At 38.7% G+C, this 21,520-nt stretch overlaps 1 protein-coding gene across 1 annotated transcript; it reads left to right on the top strand.

Annotated features, from left to right (window-relative positions):
* Positions 1-3,725: 3,725 nt before the first annotated feature.
* On the top strand, positions 3,726-13,542 carry LOC136711043 (histamine N-methyltransferase-like). Its single transcript, XM_066687015.1, has 7 exons — positions 3,726-3,744; positions 5,014-5,178; positions 6,650-6,702; positions 6,973-7,080; positions 10,078-10,208; positions 10,634-10,727; positions 11,938-13,542. Exons 2-7 carry the CDS (start codon positions 5,039-5,041, stop codon positions 12,288-12,290), a joined length of 879 nt encoding a protein of 292 aa, XP_066543112.1. The 5' UTR covers positions 3,726-3,744; positions 5,014-5,038; the 3' UTR covers positions 12,291-13,542.
* Positions 13,543-21,520: the final 7,978 nt, after the last annotated feature.

Below are 21,520 nucleotides of genomic sequence, written 5' to 3'. Positions count from 1 at the left end.
TGCAACATTAGAGCCAAATAAAACAGTTCAAAAAGAGAAAACACATGATTAAACTGAAAGAATCAAAGCATTAGATCATTTCTGAGATCTAGCTTTTGCACAGAAACATTTAATAAAATAGTACAATGTGAAACAAACAAAAAAAAGCAGTACATTAGAATATAAAATACAGTGGCTGTAAAGTGCTATTACACAATAGGTGAAGTATTTTAAACTGAGCAGTGAGATTTTTTATTTAAAAGTGTCTAAAGTTGTGGCTCTTCTAATGTTCTCTAACTAAACCCTGCTTCTACAGGGGTTTTAGACCACAATAATTTATTAGTATGGTGTAGGGCCTGCTTTTGAGGCCGATACAGCGTCAGTTGGTCTTGGGAATGACATACACAAGTCCTGCACAGTGGTCAGAGGGATTTGAAGCCATTCTTCTTGCAGGATAGTGGCCAGGTCACTACGTGATGCTGGTGGAGGAAAACGTTTCCTGACTCGCTCCTCCAAAACACCCCAAAGTGGCTCAATAATATTTAGATCTGGTGACTGTGCAGGCCATGGGAGATGTTCAACTTCACTTTCATGTTCATCAAAACAATCTTTCACCAGTCTTGCTTTGTGTACTGGTGCACTGTCACCCTGATACACGGCACCGCCTTCAGGACACAATGTTTGAACCATTGGATGCACATGGTCTTATGGTCTTAATGGTGGAATGTGCAATTAATGAAGATTGTCCACCAGGCTGCTCCAATTTAGCCATGAAACCTCCCACACTAAAACGACAGGTATTTCAGTTTCATTGTCTAACCCCTGTACATGTTTAGTTTTCACCTGAGGCAGGACAAATGGACTAGTTCCTACCTAACGTTTACTCTTCCTCTCCAAGGGGCTGGAAATGACTTGAGTAAATGTTCTCCTAACATTTAACATTTGTTTTAAAATTTGCAAACACTGTGAATTAACAGCTTAGAGGTGAGTCCTAACTCTGGGTGCAGGAAAACTCCACGCTTGACTATAATCCATCTTTTCAAATTTATTTTTATTTTAGTTGCATATTTTTTTTTCATAATAACTGTCATTTTAGTCATGTATTCTATTGCACTATATTTTTACCCTTTTAAAGTTTTGTTTTAAAGAAATGATCTGCATTCATGTATAACATTGTGCAAATAAAGATTACTACTAATATTATTATTATTATTATATGGTTATTATTATTTATGTATTTATTTAGGTCCTTGCAGAGGCAACCGTGAGCTCTAAAACAGAAGGTCTGTTTGTTTTATTCCCAAACATATATGGAAATGTCAGGAACATTTTCAGAAATGTTCCCCTTTGGAAATAAACAAAGGCACATGCAAAGTGCAAGCTGAACGGGTGCCACACACAGAGAAGTCTTGCATAATATCTGGGGCATAGCCTGGAGTAACATAAAAATTAGGCAAAATACACCATTACACAGCATTAACCTGTGTGTTTCTTTGGTTTAATAATCAAACATCTGATCAGCCTCATGCCAGGATCAGATTACACAATATTATTATCTTTCACATTGGTCATGAAAGACTACATCAGACTATTTTTGGTGACAATATGTATTTAGTTGTTTCACATTTTAAAAGTGCACACCACATTGTCACTGATGTATAAAAAGACCTGCTGTTGGTGTCTAATTTATTAAATGTTTAAACGTATTAACAAATATATGCTGGAGCCAACAAACTTGACAAAAACTTTGAAAAAAGACAACTGATGAAGAAGATAAAATGAGGTCAGTTCACTATTTGGCAAATAACAGGTCAATGCTGCCCCTTCTACCTGTTTTTTTATAACTGATTATTAATGACTATTAATGTATTAAAAGCATAATTAATATCTATTTATGAAGATATCTTAAACCGTTTATATTTTTAGTCCAATTCTAAAGTGTAAAATCAGGACTACAGAAGCTTTGTGTGTGATGCTGGTGATTTTGTTTTCTAAAATGAAAGAAAACAAAACAATGACTGTGGATGTAATTTTTTTTCTTTAGTTGAATGCCATTTCTCCTAGCATTTGGACAGGTTTGGAAAGTCACACACGCTCCCTAACCTTACCTCATGTGATAAGCTCAAACATGGTCAGTTTTACGCCACTGAAATCAGATATGTTCATGGCTACAACATGCCTATACCTTACGACAATGCTCCTGGGTGTTATCTGTTTCAGAACCTGTTTCTCTTCTAGTAGATCAACCCATATGTAAGGTTGCTAAATTGGGAATAAAGGCATGTGCCTGTCAAACCAGATCAGACCACATTCAGACTTTTGGAACCAGAACTGTTGGAGATGCCAGACTTGTCTGAAATATACAAATCATTCTAACATGCTAGACCTTTCATCGGGGTGTCCTTAGGCAACCCAGATGTTAGAATGTTAGAAAGTGGAGGAATACAAATAATCACATCAAAATCAGGCTAAATTTTTGTAAAAACAAAAAGCTACAGTAGTAACACAGCCTCCAAGCCCTAGAATGAAAAAAAAAAAAAAAAAACATGTTTCTTTAAAGTAATCAGGTCTTGTAAAAGAGGCTCAACATCTATTCAATAGTTCTACATTTTTACATAATCACACTTAAGACTGTTAAGTATATAGTTGAAATAGCGGAATAAAAATCCAATAAATTAGACTTTATTAATCCCAGAGGTAACTAACTGTTGTGTCACTAAGGCTGGACAATAATTATACATATATATTATATAATACATTATACATATATATATATATATATATATATATATATATATATATCACAATACCTAATGTTTTAATAATAATGATATGGTATAGTTTGGCACTCAAAAAGTTTTAACTGTAAATATTAATATTGACAAAGCCAAGAGGGTGTTGTTTGATGGTGATGTCATGGTGATGATAAATTCTGGCCGTACCGTCCGATCCTAGATGTCACAGTACTGTACATAGTGCACAGAGAAGACATTAAAACATAATAAATACGGTAAAAATGTGTTATGATCCTTAATATAACAAATGTGAAGAGGGTTTATAAACATATCAGTTCTATATGTGACGTATGGAGCCGAGCAGGTGCTGCACAACGTTTGCCTGTTTTCATGAGATGCCTAAAGGATTAGAGCTCAAAGTCAGCAACATACAAGGATCTTGATCATTTCAAAACTTCACCCCGGGGGAATTAAAATAATAATAATAATGCATTTCTTTGCAAAACGTCAGATGTTTGTGACTGAAATGAGTCTAAACATGTTTCTGTGTGTTTCACATCCAGGCTCAAGAACTCCTGTCTTATCCTTATTTAGTTGCAGGAAACCTTTGAACATCTACAATAGTCTCTATCCACTTTCAGCAGCTCCCACAAGGTGTCCCTGGGGACCAGCCCCCACCTGGCTGAGGGTTTCACTCAGGCTCCGGATCTGTTTGTGGAGAATAAACTCCCCCTTCAGGCTCTTCATCTCATGAGTTGGACTTCGGTGACAAAATGCAAAATATTATTAATCGTGTTCAAGGTCATTGTTTGCTAGGTTTGGGCAGTAAAACTGACTGACTGCAACTTTAAAAGCAAGTGTTCAGGTGCACTAACAGAGGCAGGACTATGGCACAGGGCATTTAAAATGTGGGTGGGGCTTCTCTCTTACTTACATGGTACCGGAACCTGCAGTAGATCAGAGTATAAATTCTCTCTCAATCCAGCGTACAGATACAGACACACCCTCATGAAACAGAAGGCTGCAACAGGTCTGTATTCTCTCTCTCTCTCTCTCTCTCTCTCTGTAGCTGTATAATTGACATGTCTCTAACATTCATCTCTGTTAAGTATTTGTTAGTTTAGTAAATCATTTACTGTCTATTTACTGTCTATACACATGTTTAACTTTAGAATTAAATCTGCAGATTCCAGGTCTGGTTTATAGTTGGCCTAATTATGAATTAACACAGTTATGATAAAAAGATCATTAATATTTACTAATGAGTTTGGAGGGGTAGGCATCTGGAAGCACTGGAAATATTAATTCCCTCAGGCTTTTGTTGTGGTTTGGTCTTGGGACTCAGACGCTCCGCCCACAAGTAGATGGAGAGCCTGATAATTTCAGTGCACTAACCTGGCCTCACTGTCTGGATCCTGCCAGCTGCATTCTGACTTCCGTGTATGGTTTTGTACTGGCTCTGGTACTGGTCCGACTGGAATTGCGTCCTTGTAGGCGTGATATCAAAATAGCCGACCTGTGATTGGTCATGGCGCAGGTCTTTGACAGTTCTTTTCCTGTAGTGATAGGTGGTTTTTGTCCACGTTAAGTGGTAAAAAGGCACCAGATTCTCCCTAGAGGCTCTGGAAATGCAGGACTATTATGTGGTCAGCGAAAAGGAGCTCTGGGTTTGTACAAGACCTCATATGGCTGTCGCTGGGGTCAGGCCTGTAGAGGTGAGGACCGTTATACAGTTTCACTGAGGACAGACCTTTCAGTTAGAAAATATTTCTGAGGGGCTCTAAAAGCCCCACTAAGTTTCAGAAAAGTCCATCTCAAATATATGGATTTATGAAGGATTCCTTCATTTGATGGTGGTTACAGAGATGCCAGTGTCCATCCTTCATCATTTCAGTTCTGTAGCTCTGACTGCGTCTTCACATTTTCTTTTATGAAAGGCAAAGGAGATCTGACACCCTGACGTCCCGTCTGTCATTTTCTTAAGAGTTTCTCTCACAAAATACCTATCCATGTTGTGTACAATCCCCACAGTGCTCAGTATTTATTGTGGACTAGACTGAGACTAGTCAATTCAACAAGTAGAATCAGGTGTGCTCCTGATTAACTGAATTCAGATTAATTGAAGGGCCACACCAGCCCATTGTGGATAAGATTGGTGACCCATGCTTAGATAGACCATCAACTTGACCATCTATCCCTTCACATTATTTGGATTTTCTGTTTACTGGGTGGGACCTGGTTTAGTCGGAAGAACACAGTTCCACTGGTCCAAAGTGACTCATATTATGTTTATCCACAGATATATCACACACGTTTTGTTTGAGATGATGGCAGCTCCTTTGAAAGCTATATCGAAGGATTACACCAGATACCTCCAGGCGTTCCAACTGTTTCTGGAGCGTTCCTCTGAGCACCAGTGTATGAGAGAATTCATCCAGAAAAGTCTCCCAGAAATCCTGTCCAGGTAAGACAAGCCTCTGTGTCAGAGTACACACACACTGGTGGACCCATGTTTGTGTGTGAGTGCAAAGATAAGCACATCATCTATATATTTATCACATTGTGGGGATTAATATCTCTTTACAAACTCATGTTGTGGGGACTTGTTTTCTTTATAGGAGCAAAACCCCCATAACATAAATACCCCATGACATAAACCATTACTTGTTAAGGTACATTAAGAGTAAGAGTATCATTAGATTTAGGGTTATATTGATTAGGGTAATGCTGATGCCCACAGTGTAGTTTGCAAAGTGATTCAAACACATCTCAAACTCTCACTGGCCAGAGAAGTCTACTTTTCTCAGAATGCGTCAGAATGAGCAAACGGTTTCAACAGATTTTTATGGATATCTTGTGCTTAAAAATGGACAAGGATTTATAAATTTTACTAATAAAAATAAACATATTGAAATGACATTCTGTTGCCATGGCACAAGGCCAGCCCATAACAAAAGTTCTTATTATTTCCATGACACTCTTAATTAATGACATTTGTAGTGCATTTACACAATTGACCAACTCGTCAAAAGTCAGATATGTCAAAGGACATATCTGTATACCCCAGTGAGTATTGGGTGAGGGTGATGGGTGGGGAACATGGCCACCATCTTGAAAGCCACCATATTGGATCAAGGCCAAATTTGGATCAAAGGGCTGTGACCCTTCATCCGTGAATTCATTTTCTGTTGCTGGTCCCAGGATTTGAGCCGGAGATCCTCTGGCCTCAAGCTCACGTCTTTAACCTCAAGGCCACGGTTACCAAGGATAAAAAACTGTGCTGCACCGGTGTCCATTAAATGTATTATCTATTGATTAGAAGTGACACAAACCCATCCAAACAAATGGTTCAAATGCAGCATCATAGGACCACACCCATGGCTTTAAGAGGAAACATGCATTTTCACGAACATTAGGACTGTCACTACAGTCACAAAGCACAAAGGAAATACTACATGTGAGCACAAAATCTTCAGCCAAAACTGTAGCATCAACCAGCAACAAGACCCTTTGCTCATTGAAATATCCCATAATCCTGTAAGATATGCAGGTCTTTGTTCATGTAACAAAACTCAGTCCTTAAACTGTCTTTAGTCACAGTTTTACAAATGATACACAATGTGGTGGCTTTTTCTTGGACAAATAACACAATTGTGGCTGGCTGCTTTGACATGTTTCAGAATTTTCTGTCAGTAAGCTTCAGGAACAAGTCACATACACACACAGCACAGCAGACTTTACCGCCTCATAATCTAAACTGAGCAGATTTCTTACGCTTTCTCAACAAACTTACACCGTAGCAACAAAGACCAAAGTGTCGGGCCATTGTAGTGTCACCTCTCAATCTGTCTCTGTCTTTGTCTCTCTCTGTATCTCTCTCCCTCTGTCTCTCTCTGTCTCTTCCTCTCTCTCTCCCTCTGTCTCTCTCTTTGCAGCATTGGAAATGGAAAGGACACTATAAATGTGTTGGGAGTAGGAAGTGGAACAGGTCAGTTATTATATTAATGCCTTAACTCTGACACCTGTTTTTTCTGTCTTTTGAAAGTACTGGTCAAAACAGACTAACATTGTTTTAAAAATGTCTACGACTGTATTGATTTTATTTGCATAATCAAAAAAATCATACGCAAATTAATAAAGATGTCATCATATGCCACCATTCAATCAGCTATATGTTACTAAGAACTAACTCTACACTCTTCAAGTCCTGACATTACCCAGCAGCAAAGCACAAAATCATATTTCACACCATCTACAGGTGAGATGGACCTGGACATGCTGCACCAGCTGCGTCTGAAGCACCCAGACGCCAAAGTGGACAACGAGGTGGTGGAGCCCAGTGGAGACATGCTTCACAGATATAAAGGTACGGGCGACTGCTAACTGCATGAAAGTAAACACATAGTGAAAGTGCTACAAAACTAAACAGCTCGAGTTACACACAAGTTTCTGTGGAAATTCAAACAATGAATAAACACTTACAGACAATTTACACTTCAGACACCAACAAGATACAGCTTGCTTTTGACTTAAATATACCGTTCCACTATACAAGATGATGAACCTCTTAATAAAAAAAAAGCTGGGTGGTGGTTTTCCTTTGAGAACAGAATCTTCTACATTGCATCAAAATATTATGCTATAGTAAATCTGTAAAAAGTGAAAAAAAGGTAAAATGGAAAAAAAATGTGTTTTACAGTTTTTCTCAATTGCCAAGACACATTTCCTGAAACCATGCATCCATTTCTCCAAACTGTAAACACAAAACCCAATTCACACACTAAATTCACAAAACCTCTGATATATATACAGTGGAATCTCTACCTACGAACTTGATCCGTTCCGTGACCTGACTCGTAAGTTTGTTTCTCAAGTCAATTTTCCCCATTTAAAATAATGGAAAAGCAATTAATGCATTCCAGCCCACCCATAGCCCAATCAAAGTTTAATTTTATAACTGATCAAGCAGGTGAAACTTATTTTGGCCAACTAACCACCATTAGTTGATAGCTGATTTGTTAGCGTTACACTCTGACTTCTGAGGGCGTCACGTCTGAGAATTTGAGGAAAGAGCAAGCTTCCTTTTGACGCCCCCCCTCACTCCGGGGACTATCCAGCCAGGCCAGCAGTTCTCTATGAAGGGAATCCCTGACTGACGTCAAACCGTCAAACTTAAGGACGCAAAAAGTGCCTGACTCATCCTGGAGGGAATCTCCTCCCAAGCAAGCCTACCTTCAGCCATGACACGGGGAGGACAGAAAGCCAAGAACTGGAGAACGGAGATTAAACCTGCTGGACCCGTAAACTTGGTTATAACAGCAACAATAGTAAGCAAGCATACATTCCTCATTTTCAGAAGCTGATGCCTAATTAAGTCTCTTGATGAATTTACACATTAATTAAATCTCATTTAGCAACACATATTAGTCACAAGTCATATAGCCTAGCCAATTATTAAAATCGGGATGGTTTCACCTGCGTTGATTCCGTTGAGATTTCGATGATTATGCTATGTTTATCAGATTATTATCATTCCTCTTAATAAAGTATTTTTGATTTGAAAAATTATGGTGTGTGGAGTCTATTCCTAAGAGTCTGAAAATCCTGAAACACACCCCTAGTGTTGACAGTATTTCAATCTCTGATAAATTATTAATATTGTTTTTATCTAAATTCAGTAATAATAATAATAATAATGATAATCATAATAATCATAATAATTATAAGTGATAATCACCAATAAACATAACTAATTCAAATACTGTTACTATGCTACAAAATATATATATATATATATATACAAAGAAATACATTATAACAGAAGTGCATACAGTATCTACTCTAGTGCAGCATTATGTTGATGTGCTGGGTCAGGCCATAGGACTTCATCTACATCACAGGCCACGTTCTCCCTGGCCAAACAGCATGGGAAATAACTCCTAGTATGCCAGATCCATGCTTGGCATGTATCCACCCCTATGTCATTACAGGCCAGTTCCATGGCCTGCAAGAGATTTTGCTGCAAGAGGGTTGCCAGTCATAAACTTTCCAACACCATAACACAATATCTCGAAGATCACTTTTAAAAGCCAAAAGATGTTGAGTGTTGTATGGCCCCGATGTGGCATGATTGTGGCGAACCCCATGTTCGCTGATGGAAGCACATAACATGACATTGCCACCACGCTGGCCAGGGACTGGTCTCCTCCTTTTGGCGAGATTGAACTAAGGAATCCAGTTGAAACATTCTCTGCTGTATTTCACACAGTATGATTACACTTGTCTTTGAGGGATCATGTCAACAATGAGGGTCTCTTGGTGTGAGTTCAACATAGACATCCTCCCCCGTGATGTGGCAGTCTTCTTCTACAAAAGAACATGCCGTTACAAAATATTGCATGCAGCACTAAGACTACAAATGTTTTAGGGAAATCATGTAATGAAAAACCTTTTTACAGATCTGTACTGAGTCATACTGTAAACATACACGAAATGAATAAAACAATTACCTGTTTTCCTCGCTGAATGGTCAAATTATGGTGGACACTGTGAATCTACTCAGGTTGGGGTGAATTTGAGGTCGTGCTTCCCTCATAGTCAATCCATGGACAAGAACGTGGTCAATGATGGTTGTCCGTATTTCATCTGAAATTATCATTCTTGGTCTCGTCCCTCCTCTTCTTTCACCTCTTCCACTTCTTCCCCTTACTCTGCCTCTCTGTTTCTATCCATAGTGAAACTTCTACAACCGGGACCCTTGTACTGGCTTATATTGGTTTCTTCACATCATTTGTCACATGTGTGATCAATTTAGAGTGGCTGTGTTTAAGTTGTGATACCGGTGAGTTTCACTTTTGCTACCTGCGCTTACCATTATGCAACCCAACTGCATCACAGTGCAAAATGTATTTTAGTGGGTGAAAATATGTTTGCAAATTGTGTCTTAATAGGTGAAAAGTGCTTAAGGTTCTGACAAAAGGGTTAACCTGTTGTGACTAACTAGGTGAAATGTGCTTATGGTTCTGCCAAATGGTTGACAATTTCAAGAAATGGGTTTAGGACGCTGATAATTTGATTCAGACAACAGATTTTTGTGTTTTAGCAATTGAGAAAAACTGTAACAGTCTTTCAACCCTACCACACATTCAGTAGGTAGTTCACAATGGATTTCTAGGAACCCTCATAAGAGTCAGTCCATTTTCTTGTGTGGCTCACCAGCTACTTCCAAAAACGTACTGGATTTGTCTCTAAAGCACCCATAGATTTTACAGCAGCGTGAACTCTATTTCACTTTTTTTTACTACATTTTAACAGCATTTCACTATATTTTAACTGTTTTAATTTACTGTGTTTCACTGTTCAGAGTTAGTGTCAAAGACTCCAGACCTGGACCACATCACCTTCAGGTTTAATAAGATGACATCGTCTGAGTTCGAGGAGAACTGGAAACAGAGTAACACAGACAAAAAGATGGACTTCATTCACTTGATTCAGGTTTGTTCTCAGGGTTTTAGCTGTGTTGTGTTTCTTTTTTGGCTTTAAAATCAGATTCTTCAGCACAGAATCAAAAATGGAACTAGCAGTGGTGATGTTCATATCAATGTGTGTTTACTACTAGCCAAGAAATGGCAACTGCCCTATAGCTACAACCTGGCCACAAGAGGGAAAAAAGAACAAAACAAAACAAAAAAAAAAACAAAAACTGGGTGTTCAGTAATCTACTCCGGCACGTGGAGCTGCCTAGTGGTGAAGCTTTAGCTGCAGTTGGCTGACATCATGAGTCTCGGAGGAAGCATGTGCTCATCCTAACCACTCCAGTGATGGTGGTAGCTTGTATGATTGGAGAACTATGTCCTCCCTGTAAACAAAGCCTAATTGTTATCTAGAAAAACTGCTTCTGTCATCTCTCTCCTGTCCAGATGCTGTATTATGTCAAGGATCCTGAAGCTACGATTGAGTTTTTCCGGAGTTTGCTGAATAAGGATGGAAAACTGCTGATCATTGTGGGGGCAGGTAAAACTGATGAGTAACTGAGTGTAGATCAGCACTGCAAAGGCAGTGACGTGGCGGTGGTGTGTGTTTTGCTGCTATGAATGGATCGGACACAGCAGTGCTGCTGGAGTTTTTAAACCCCTCAGTGTCACTGCTGGACTGAGAATAGTCCATGGCCAAAAACATCCAGCCGACAGCATCCTCTGGACAGTATCCTGTGGGTAGAGTCCTGTGTTCCCTGATGAAGGACTACAGTATGACCAAAGTGTGCAGCGACAGATGAGCTACTGTCTCTGATTTTACATCTACAACCCCTCGCAAAAATTATGGAATCACCGTTCTTGGAGGATGTTCTTTCAATAGTTTAATCTTGTAAAAATTAATCAGTCACAATTGTTTTTTTTTTCCTTAGATCATATAGAGAATAAAATTCCATAAAAACATGGAATCACTTAATTCTGAGGAAAACATTATGGAATCATGAGAAAAACTCTGCACCGTTAATACTTCCAATTCTGGCTTTTATAACAGCTTGACTTCTCTGAGGCATGAACTTACCTAGTGAAAAATAGTATTCCTAATCAATCCAGCCCCATCTGTCTCTTATTGCTGTTGCCAGATCAACTTTGCAGGTTGGAGCTTTGTCGATTGATGATTTTCTTCAATTTCCACCAGAGATTTTCATCTGGCTTGAGCTCCGGACTATTCACAGGCCATGCCATTGACATTGTCTTTGCCATTTTCTTTCTTGAAGGAAAGTTTTAGTAATTACAAAATTAGTGCTGTAAAAATAGTGTTTTTATTTTTATTTTTTTCTCTACAAAATTAAACAACTAAGTGATGATTCCATAATCTTTGCCATGGGTTGTACAAGGTGGACCAACGAGGGAGGAGTGTCTCACAGAGTGGACAGAGAGTGGACACAGGGTTTAAAAACTCCAGCAGCACTGCTGTGTCTGATCCACTCGCACCAGCACAACACACACTAACACACCACCACCACGTCAGTGTCACTGCAGCGCTGAGAATGATCCACCACCACATCACACCTGCTCTGTGGGGGTCCTGAGCGCTGAAGAACAGGGGGAAAGGACAACAAACAGACTACAATCTGTAATTCTAAAACCAGACAGTGCTTTTGTATGTTAATTGGAGCTGATCAACTTGTTAATGAGTTTATAAAAATTAATGTGGCATCTATATCCTATATCTTCTTTTTTTTCCCCTGCAGGAGACAGTGGTTGGGCTCTACTGGACATGTACCATGAACAGCTCTGTGACAATGACCTCAGTCAGTGCATCACCACAGACCATATCCGAGAATTCCTGGACGCCAGAGGAATCCCATACAGTAAATACAAGCTTCCGACTGAGTTGGACATCACAGAGTGCTTCACTCCAGGGGACGAGCAAGGAGAACTGCTGCTGGACTTCATCACTGAGGTTGAGGACTTCAGTAAGAACGTCTCTCCAGAGCTGAGGGCTGGAGTTGTGCAGCTGCTCAAACAACCGGAATGTAGCAGGGAGGAGAACGGCAGGATCATGTTAGACACCAGTCTGGAGGCTATCATCCTTGGCGCATAGATTAGAAACATACCTGCACTCACTGGGCAGTGACAGAGTTCACTTACCGCCGCACTCAGACTGTCCAGGGATTATGTACTGTTAAACATCGCAGGTTACTTTAACCCTATGAACCATAGATTTATTTGTTCTACATTGTTCTCATTTGGGTTAATTACAGTTACAGTTACAATGCCATTATATTAGGATGTTACAAACCTTTGTTAATTAAATTATAAACAATCAAAAGACAAATGGTGTTTTATGTATCACTGAATCTTGGATAAGACCTGATGAATATTTCATATTAAATGAAGCCACCCATGTAGGTCATAATTATGTACAGGTTATCAAGCAAAACAATGGGTGTAGGTGTAATATGGCTTAAAATGTAATCAGAACATGTTGCACATATACTTTTTTATGAAATCCCTTCTGTTAACCTATTCAAACCTCTCACAAACAAGAGCTCGGTTTCACTGAATATTTACAGTCCACTAATCACAATTTATGCAAGAATTATTTATAGCAAAGTTTTAAAAAATGATACTATTAATTTTGAAAATGTTAATGATCCACTACAAAAGGCATTTTCATCAATCCTAGACCCTGTCAGCTTTACCCAAAACAAAACATAGCCTACAAATTATTGCTATTATACCCTTGATTTATGCTGCATTAAAGAGGTGTTGGTGTGTTCTGCCCTCTGATTTAGATCAAAAAAAGAAGCCCAATGTACATTGATTGTGGTAAATGATTATATATAATTTATGAGAGTACTCATGAGTGACTTTTATTATCATCACAATCATATGGGGGGAGGAGTTCCTGACCAATCACACAAAGCACAGATGTACATGTAGCAAAAGCTGCTCCTGTATTTTACACCTCTTATGCACTTACACAGTGGCTGTAAGTTCCTTTGCTGTTTAAAACACATATAAAGTATAAGTAACACAGACCTGCCTTCATGCCAATGGTGGTTTATTAATGTTCAAATTGATGATAACGATGTGCTTATTCTGGTTTGCATCCAAGCTAATCTTCAATAACATTATTTATTTAAGTATGACTGTTAGTATCTTATGTACTTGTAATTCTGTTGATGGCTACAATTAATATTTATGAGCCAGCTGTGTTGTAAAAATTTCGTAATTTGTTTTGTTTAGTTAATAGTAACACTGAGACATTTCTGTTACATTCTGTCACAGTTTTACTCTAACTTTCATGTTACATGCACAAAATTCTCAATAAAGGAGCAAGGCGCTCACTTCCTGGCTTTTGAAATAGAGTTTGGCTGTCTGTTTAACTGTGTTAACCTACAGGTGTATAAATGACGTAGTTAGAACAGTACAGTCAGATTTACAGGAAAAACTAGTTCGCCACGAGGAGGAATTACATGAACACATTTATTTTTATATTTTTTTATTATTTTCTTTTTATGCAAGACAATCTGGCTGAGTTGTGACATAAACACTATTTTTAACACAGTAGAACCATCTACAAACAGTAAAATATCAAATAATAATGGAGAATTACATTGCTTATTTCTGAGAAGAATGTCATTTTTAAACATCTACAATGAACAGACATGGTTCTGCTATATTTATTTTCAAAAACACAGATAGAAACACTAAGTGTCAGATTTAACAAATGTGTACTTTAATGGGGATGTCTACGATTGTGGGGATACAGGATTCCTTGGTTTGTTTAGATTCAGAAGCTCTGCATTGTTTAAGGAGGAACGATATGTCTGTGGAAAAAGACTTTTGCTAAAGTTTAACTTCTTTTTAATATTTTATTCACGGTTTGAATTCACACAGAAACACATTTGTAACTCAATGCAGTAAACGCTCTCACGAATTTAGAGTCAGTTCCATCTACACCAAAAATTAGCCCATTTTAACCCCCTGTGGAGCAGGAATAGAGCAACATCCTCATCTTGGTTCATGTTTTTCAACATTTGGTGGTCCCTTTATTGTCTAAAATTCTCCAAAATGCCTCACTGATTAAGAACCACCAAAATAAACCTACATTTTTATTTAGCATTATCTTATAACTTACTAAGAATCAGGTGGGTACAGAAGCCCAGATATCTACAACAGTGATGGTTTTATTATTTTTTCCATAAAAATGTTTAAATATTAGATAAAATATTCAGTATTTCTGACTTCAACCTGATGTGGCTGATACAGCACAAAACATAGTTATGGAAGAAAGACTAGAGGCATTCTCTGTGCTTCAACAGATACAGCAGGAAGAAAAAAAAAAAAAACTTAATTCAGTTTTACAACCTGCGTACTCAACACAATCCAAGCAAACTTACTCAACTTAATCAGTCCTACCAGTTATAATCACACCTCTAAACAACAGTAAAAAGTTCACTTCACCTGGGTCACATACCCAAAGTTTTATGATTAAATAATTATAAAATAATTTGATTAAGAAAATTTTTTACCTGTCCTTTACATCCAAGGTTTTAGAAAAAAAAAAAAAAAAGTGTGTCCCAAAAGCTCTGCTGATATCTACGTATTAAATCAAACTTATGAAAAATTCCAATATGGATCCAGAACCCTTCATAGCACAGTGACAGCACTTGTTAAAGTAACAAATGATGTTTTTCTTCCTTCTGATCAAGGCTGTGTATCTTTGTTGGATCTACTCTATCTAAGAGTGTCTCCTGATACCACAGACCACACACTCCTCTTAGAAAAAAAAGAAAGAAAGCATGGCTGGAATCACAGAAACAACTCTGTCCTGGCTTAAACACTTCTTAACTAACCCACTGATATCTGTTCGAAAAGGTAAACAATGTACCATCCAATCATATTAAAGTGAAATATAAAGTTCCACAAGGTTCTGTTTTAGGACCTGATATTATTCACATTACACTTGCTGACACTGGGCCCTGTTGTAAATTAAACAGCATCAGTTTCCACTGTTCGACTGATGATAAGCTGTTGTATATTTCAGTCAAATCAGGTGATAAACAGAGATTGAAAAAGATTCATGACTGAGTAAAAGATGTAAAATACGGGATGTTTGTCATTTCCTTTTTCTATACTCTGACTAATTACTGTGTACCACCTGGGTCAGCAGGTCACAGTCAATCCATATCCATCATTTGAGAAACACACAGGTAACATTCACTAGGACAGCTTTTCTTCATCTTCCAAATATTGCAATGTTAAGAACTGTCTTATTCCTACATGACACAGGAAAATTACTGCACGCCTTTATTACTTCAAGGTTAGATTATTATATATACAGCTGTCAGGGCATTCCAGGAGAAACTTTGGTAACCTTCAGCTAGTTCAGACGCTGCAGACAGGGTCCTCACTAAAACTAGAAAGTCTGGTCATTTCAGCCCTGCACTGGCTTCCAGTTATATTTAACATTGATTATAATGTAATTTTATTGAAATTTAAAAAGCCCTGCATGATCTCACCCCTGAATACCTGCAGGACCTCATTGTCTGTTATGACCCATCCTGTCCTCTTAGATCAGAGGACACTTGCTTTCTACAGCAGCTCCAGGTTTTAAGAGGTTTTAGTGGGGCAAGGACTTGTTTATATAAAGCCCTCAACTCTCAGATTATCTTCCAGTTAATGTTTTGAACTCAGGCGCTGTCTCAATCTTTAAGTTTTGGCTGAAACTTGCTTGTAGTAATTAACCTTTCCCATTAGATGAAGGTAGTAGATCCAGCGGTTTGTGCTTTAAATTTGTTAATGTTTCTTTGTTCTCTCAATCTGTCCTTATCTCTGTGCTTTTATTATGCTCTATAGTGTTTGGATTTCTTGGTTTTTGTTAAGATTATTTCTATCAAGCTCAGTTGCACTTGTGTATTTTATAAGTTTTTAGTTCAGCGTGACACATGGACAGAGGGAATTGTGGTACACTGAGTTATTGGTGCTCCCATCTCTTTGCTAATGAGGTCACTCAGTTTTGATGATGGTAGAGTATAGGGGGATGCTAGTGTTTTAGGGGACTCTCCTATCCTTATTTCTGATTCTCTCCTTCTGATTCAGATGTGGTACTGAGATCTGCCACCAAGTCACTCACCACACTCTGAACATATTCATGTTCTCTATAGTAAAAAAACCTAAACTGAATGCCACCTCTCCTCTCTGTTCTGAGTTAATGACTGCCCTCTTGTCCAGAACCACTGTGATGATAGATTGACTGTCGTTATCCTCAGCTCACCTGCTTTAAAACAGCTATCTGCCCTCCATCTGCTCCATGTCACTCCACACCTGTCGGGTCTGTGATCCCTGTGATTGCACTGTGAGGTCCAGGAGCCTTCAGACGGTGTCCTCCTGAGCTCCAGAGGGTGCTCTGTTCACTCCTCTTTAACATGAATAAATATCATCAGCCGTCCAGCAGGGTCTTTTGTGTTGTGTGAGTTTTCAGGTGTTGCACTGATCCAGAGTCTGCTGACCGGTCAGGACAGCACAGTCCTCCTCAGTCTGCAGGGGCTCACTGACCGCTGCATCCACAGGGTCAGTGGAGCTCTCTAGCAGCTCGTCCCCTGCTTCAACATTAAAAGGAGACACTATTTTACTGTTCTCATGACTGAACCACACACTGTAGAGTCCACCACCTCCATCTCTATGTCACGGGTCTAAACAACCTATAAATACAGGGTAGAATGAAGAGGCAGAAAAATGTGGCTGTCTTTCACAAATGCCTCTCAGCTCGTTTTTAAACAAAACACATACAAATGTCTCCATGCTTACTTATTTTGCACGGCACATACGACTAGGTATAATACAGAGGTACAATTTCCTGTTACAGTATTCCATCAAATATCATGGTCTGAAATACCAATGTGCCCAGTTTGACACTGCTTCTATTTTAAATCCTCAGTGTGTTCTTCTGGGCAGAGATAAATCAATGTAATTTCAGTCCCATATGCACTCTGCACCAGACACATTTCCAAGTTCAGGTTAATAGTAAACACATACAACATGTATCTTTTCCCCAGCAATGCAAAAACACTAAAGCTCATGTAGTATAACTATATACAGGTGTATCTAATACATAAGATGAGACCAGACAGGAAAGGTGCCTGAGAAATATCAAACTAAACAACTTTTAACTCTTACATGTACAACATTAATATAAAAGTACTTAAAGTTTTTACATTTTTTCTAACAATGGCATCTTAACAAATGTAGCACCTTACGACGAACACATACTAAATCTGCTGTTATAACTACACAAGTGTTTCAAGATCCTTTTTAACAAAATGGGGTGTTTGGAACGCTCACTAGAAACACAGTATGACTGCCATTTTAACTCAGAATCTGCTTCGCCACAGTGTCACTCACAAACTCATTTGTAAAACTCAGTACCCAACACAGAGAAATATTTCTCCAAAATTCCCTGACAAAACTAGAGACTGTTGAAGATGTGTGAAAAAGGGGAGTCTTCAAACAGATTCTTTCAACAGTTTACACTGAGAGACGCCTCTGGAGTTTGGGCTTTTCATTTCAGTTTACAGTAGCCATGGTAGTGGAGGAGAATTGCTTTCAGACCAGACATTTTACACGACTTGTTTTCATGTTGTTGTTGTTAGTGATGTTATTTTGTCCAGTACACTGATAGGATGGTATCTAGCCCATGTTTGTAAAAGCCTGCCACTGATATCATTACACAGAGCTGCACTTTAGCAAGAGATTTTGGTGTTTTCACAGTAAGATCAAGGAAAGCTTTAAAACAGGCCTGAAGTGAAATGCGTGATAGTTTTTCAGCAACCCTTACAAGGACAGTCATTTTTCAGTTATATAACGTATTAATATTTTTGCCCAGTTAGTAATTTTAAAATTTAAAATACAATATTGTTTAATGATTCACTGTAATACAAAATATTGTTCAGTAACTTCCATAAAGTTATCAACTCCATTTCTGGAAAAAGTTGAAAAACATGTTTTAAAATGAAATAAAAAACAAGCATCTGTGATTATCTGTGTTAGTTCTTATTAACATGCAGTGACGAGTTGAGACAGTGGCCGTGAGATAATAAGAGGTTTCTTTGTGTCACTTAAAAATGTAGTTTATCCACATTCTCTGTACATCACACTGTGAAATGGAGTTGCCTTGGTTCTAACTGCTTGGGTGTCTCATATATGAAGATAGTAACTATGTGGATGTGTATATTGGTATATTTCAAAGAGAGCATGACTGGCCCGCCTCTAGTCCAGATTTGTCTCCTATGGTACACTCCTATGGTGCGAAGAGGAGAATTATTCAGTGGTGAGCAGCTGAAGTCTTGTTTCAAGAAAGAATGGTCAAAAAGTCCAATTGCACAACGTCAACACGTAGTTTCCTCAGTTCCCAAATAATTAAGAAGTTTAATTAAAAGGCAATGTAATGTAACACCGTGGTTAATATGCCTCTCTCCCAACTAACAAAACACAGTCAAGTTGATCCGTGAAAACTCTGGCAATTTTTTTTTTTGTAATTTTATTGGTTCATTCATTGTGTGTATCCCTTACCCAGTTCAGGGCAGCGGTGGGTCCGGAGTCTACCTGGAATCACTGGGTGCAAGGTGGGAACACACTCTGGAGGGGGCGTCAGTCCTTCACAGGGTGACACACACTCACACATTCACTCGTACCCATGGAAATTGTGAGTCTCTGATATACTCTTTTAGGTTAAAACCACACTGTAAGTAATTGCTGTAGTTTTATAATAATTGAAAATGATATTATTTATGGGCTACTCATGTAGCACTTTTCTAAACACTCAAATTACTGTACATTCTTGGGGACATTAGAGAGTTGCCCCAAACACCACTCATCAGCTACGTTCAGTAAAGAGGTGAGGAGTGAATTATCAGCCCAACCGAGAATGGGGATGGAGGAGGAGATCGGCTGTGACCACCGTGTCAGATTTTGCCAGATATCTGGGGTCTCACCGCTACTCTTTTCTATAAATGATCAGTGTGAAATAATTGTGTAGTTGTGGGAGTGCAGGATTAAGAAGGGAAGATAGCTATGGTGATGGTGTATCCATTAAAACACAGGAGGACAGATACAGACAGATAGGTATAGGCAGGTGTTCTGTACTAAAGCTGAACTAAGACGAAAGGTACAGCCTTGGACTGAGACGGTGCATAATGAGGATGACGATGTGGAGAATGAGGATATGGCCAAGGATGGTTTGATATAATTACACATCCAAGAAACCACATGGCAATGGCAGAAATGTTTTGCCTGTACCCCTTTTAAACTCTTAACCCCACCCTTTCCTGTTGCAAGGATTTGTGGTGTTTGGAGTCCAATTTCCAGCCCAAAGGGGTCATTTATGATGTCAGTTTTACATCACAACCAAAGAACAGCATCATTTGTACAGTACAGCTTTCCCGGCACTGCACTCGGGCATCGGAATTCAAACAGACCACAGAGGGAGCACCCCCTTTTGGCTCCATCAACACCCCCTCCAGCAGCTTTCCTTGGAGGTCTCTTATCCAAGTACTGGCCAGGCCCAAACTTTTTAACCTCACTAGCCCTCACTGTAAGCTCTACAAGGATTAAGTCCAATTATACACTCCCACTTCCTGTAAAAAAAAAAATATATATTAAATAACAATTTAATAGTGTTATCTATTACAGGGCTTAAGACTTAAGGCTTTTGACGGCTGTTTGTGCTCTCAAGCTTTAAATCCACTGTGTGTGTGTGCACATTAACCATCCATTTGTCCTGTGTATGTACTGTACATGCTTAGACCTGAGTGTCTGATGTGTTTGAAGGCATATGCTGTCGAACAGGTAGATGAGAGTGGGTGTGTTGATGTGTCTTTTATCACAATCCCTCAGCAATCTGGTCTGAAAACAGGTCTGAAAACAGGTCTTGGGACTACAGCAAAGATGCTTAGAGACACAATCTCCCAACACAACCCCCCTGCGAAGGACAGGCGCCTCCTCCAGTGCATGTTTCTGCCTTGCGTCCAGTGATTCCGGGTAGGACATAAGGAGCAACAGCTTCCGCCATTTTAGAATTTCCACTCAGCACAGGGATTAACGACACCGTGCCGCCATTTTCATATGAAATTCACTTAAAGTAATTAATAATTACCTTTACTCCTACGTACAACATGAAATGCTTAAAACACACTATCGTATTGTACCTTAAAAACCTTTACACTCAATGGACTCAGCAGACTCTCATTCCTTTTCCATTAAACGGAGCGGCAGTAATGAGGGCGTTAGGTTTTCAACTCCAGTATTGTTTTTGTTTGCCAAAGCTCTTCTACGGCAAATACAAAGAGGACATGGAGTTGTGGTTCCTCCTGGAGAATAGAACAGTGATGCATGGTTTATCTTAGCAGTGTTACTTACGCTTTTAAAGTGTAATTCCCTCTCCGACTCCAGCACATAAAGCATATGCTCCGTTCAGTAGGAGGGACTTAAACCTAATTGGCTGATTCTCTCAGAATTAAAGAGGATTTGTTCTGTTGTGAAATACGTTATTTCTTGGTCATTTATTAACAAACTTCAGTGGCTCATAATAATATTTTAAAGATGTATTTTAAATTAAAAATGAATATTTATGTAAGATTAATGTTCATAACTGAAGGTCTACAGGTGTGTAACTGAGTTACATTACACTCACCGGTAGGAAAAGGGTGGACGAGGCCTCATTAAAACTTTAGGAGCTCATTCCTGATTGCGCTGATGAAGATTAGAGTCTTTGGGGCATTGAAATCCGACATTGGGCAACAGTGACATCTGGTGGCTGGTGGTAATAATTGCAGCCTTCTGTTCATATGACTCTAATATCACAGTTCACCCCGTGTATGTTCTGATCTACTGTTATTTATATTTGATCATGAAAGTGCTGCAGCTGAAACTAGTATGTGTTCATTACTGATTATAGATTGAGGCTGTGATGTGGTGAGGAGAGGTCTGTCCCATCACCAAACACAGACTGACACACAGACTCTAGATAAATATGTGAGGGGGTGTCCATTCTTCTTCTGGTAACCTGTGAGAGAAAAGAATAAGGGGTTATGATTTAATGGCCATATTGATGATGAAATACTTACCTATAAATAATTGATTGTCCTAGAGCTGACTGTTGTGTATGGAAGCCTGTTTCCGCCACCTAAAATAATACTAAGTCTAATACTAAGTTTAATACTAAGTCAATATATTGAGATATTATCTAAAATAATGAGATATTGTCACAAAATAATGAGAATATCTCAATATATTGACTTAGTATCTCAAAATATTGAGATAGTATCT

Source organism: Hoplias malabaricus, chromosome 12, assembly GCF_029633855.1.
Source record: "Hoplias malabaricus isolate fHopMal1 chromosome 12, fHopMal1.hap1, whole genome shotgun sequence".
In the NCBI taxonomy this organism is placed as follows: domain Eukaryota; kingdom Metazoa; phylum Chordata; class Actinopteri; order Characiformes; family Erythrinidae; genus Hoplias; species Hoplias malabaricus.
This window is presented reverse-complemented; position numbering and strand designations above follow the sequence as displayed.

What these genes read in the sequence shown, in the direction of transcription:
- LOC136711043 (XM_066687015.1), top strand. Translation starts at nt 5,039, where the DNA reads ATGATGGCAGCTCCTTTGAAAGCTATATCGAAGGATTACACCAGATAC. An exon ending in CATGCTTCACAGATATAAAG is followed by an intron (nt 7,081 to 10,077) that starts GTACGGGCGACT and finishes TTCACTGTTCAG; the next exon opens with AGTTAGTGTCAAAGACTCCA. An exon ending in ACTTCATTCACTTGATTCAG is followed by an intron (nt 10,209 to 10,633) that starts GTTTGTTCTCAG and finishes TCTCCTGTCCAG; the next exon opens with ATGCTGTATTATGTCAAGGA.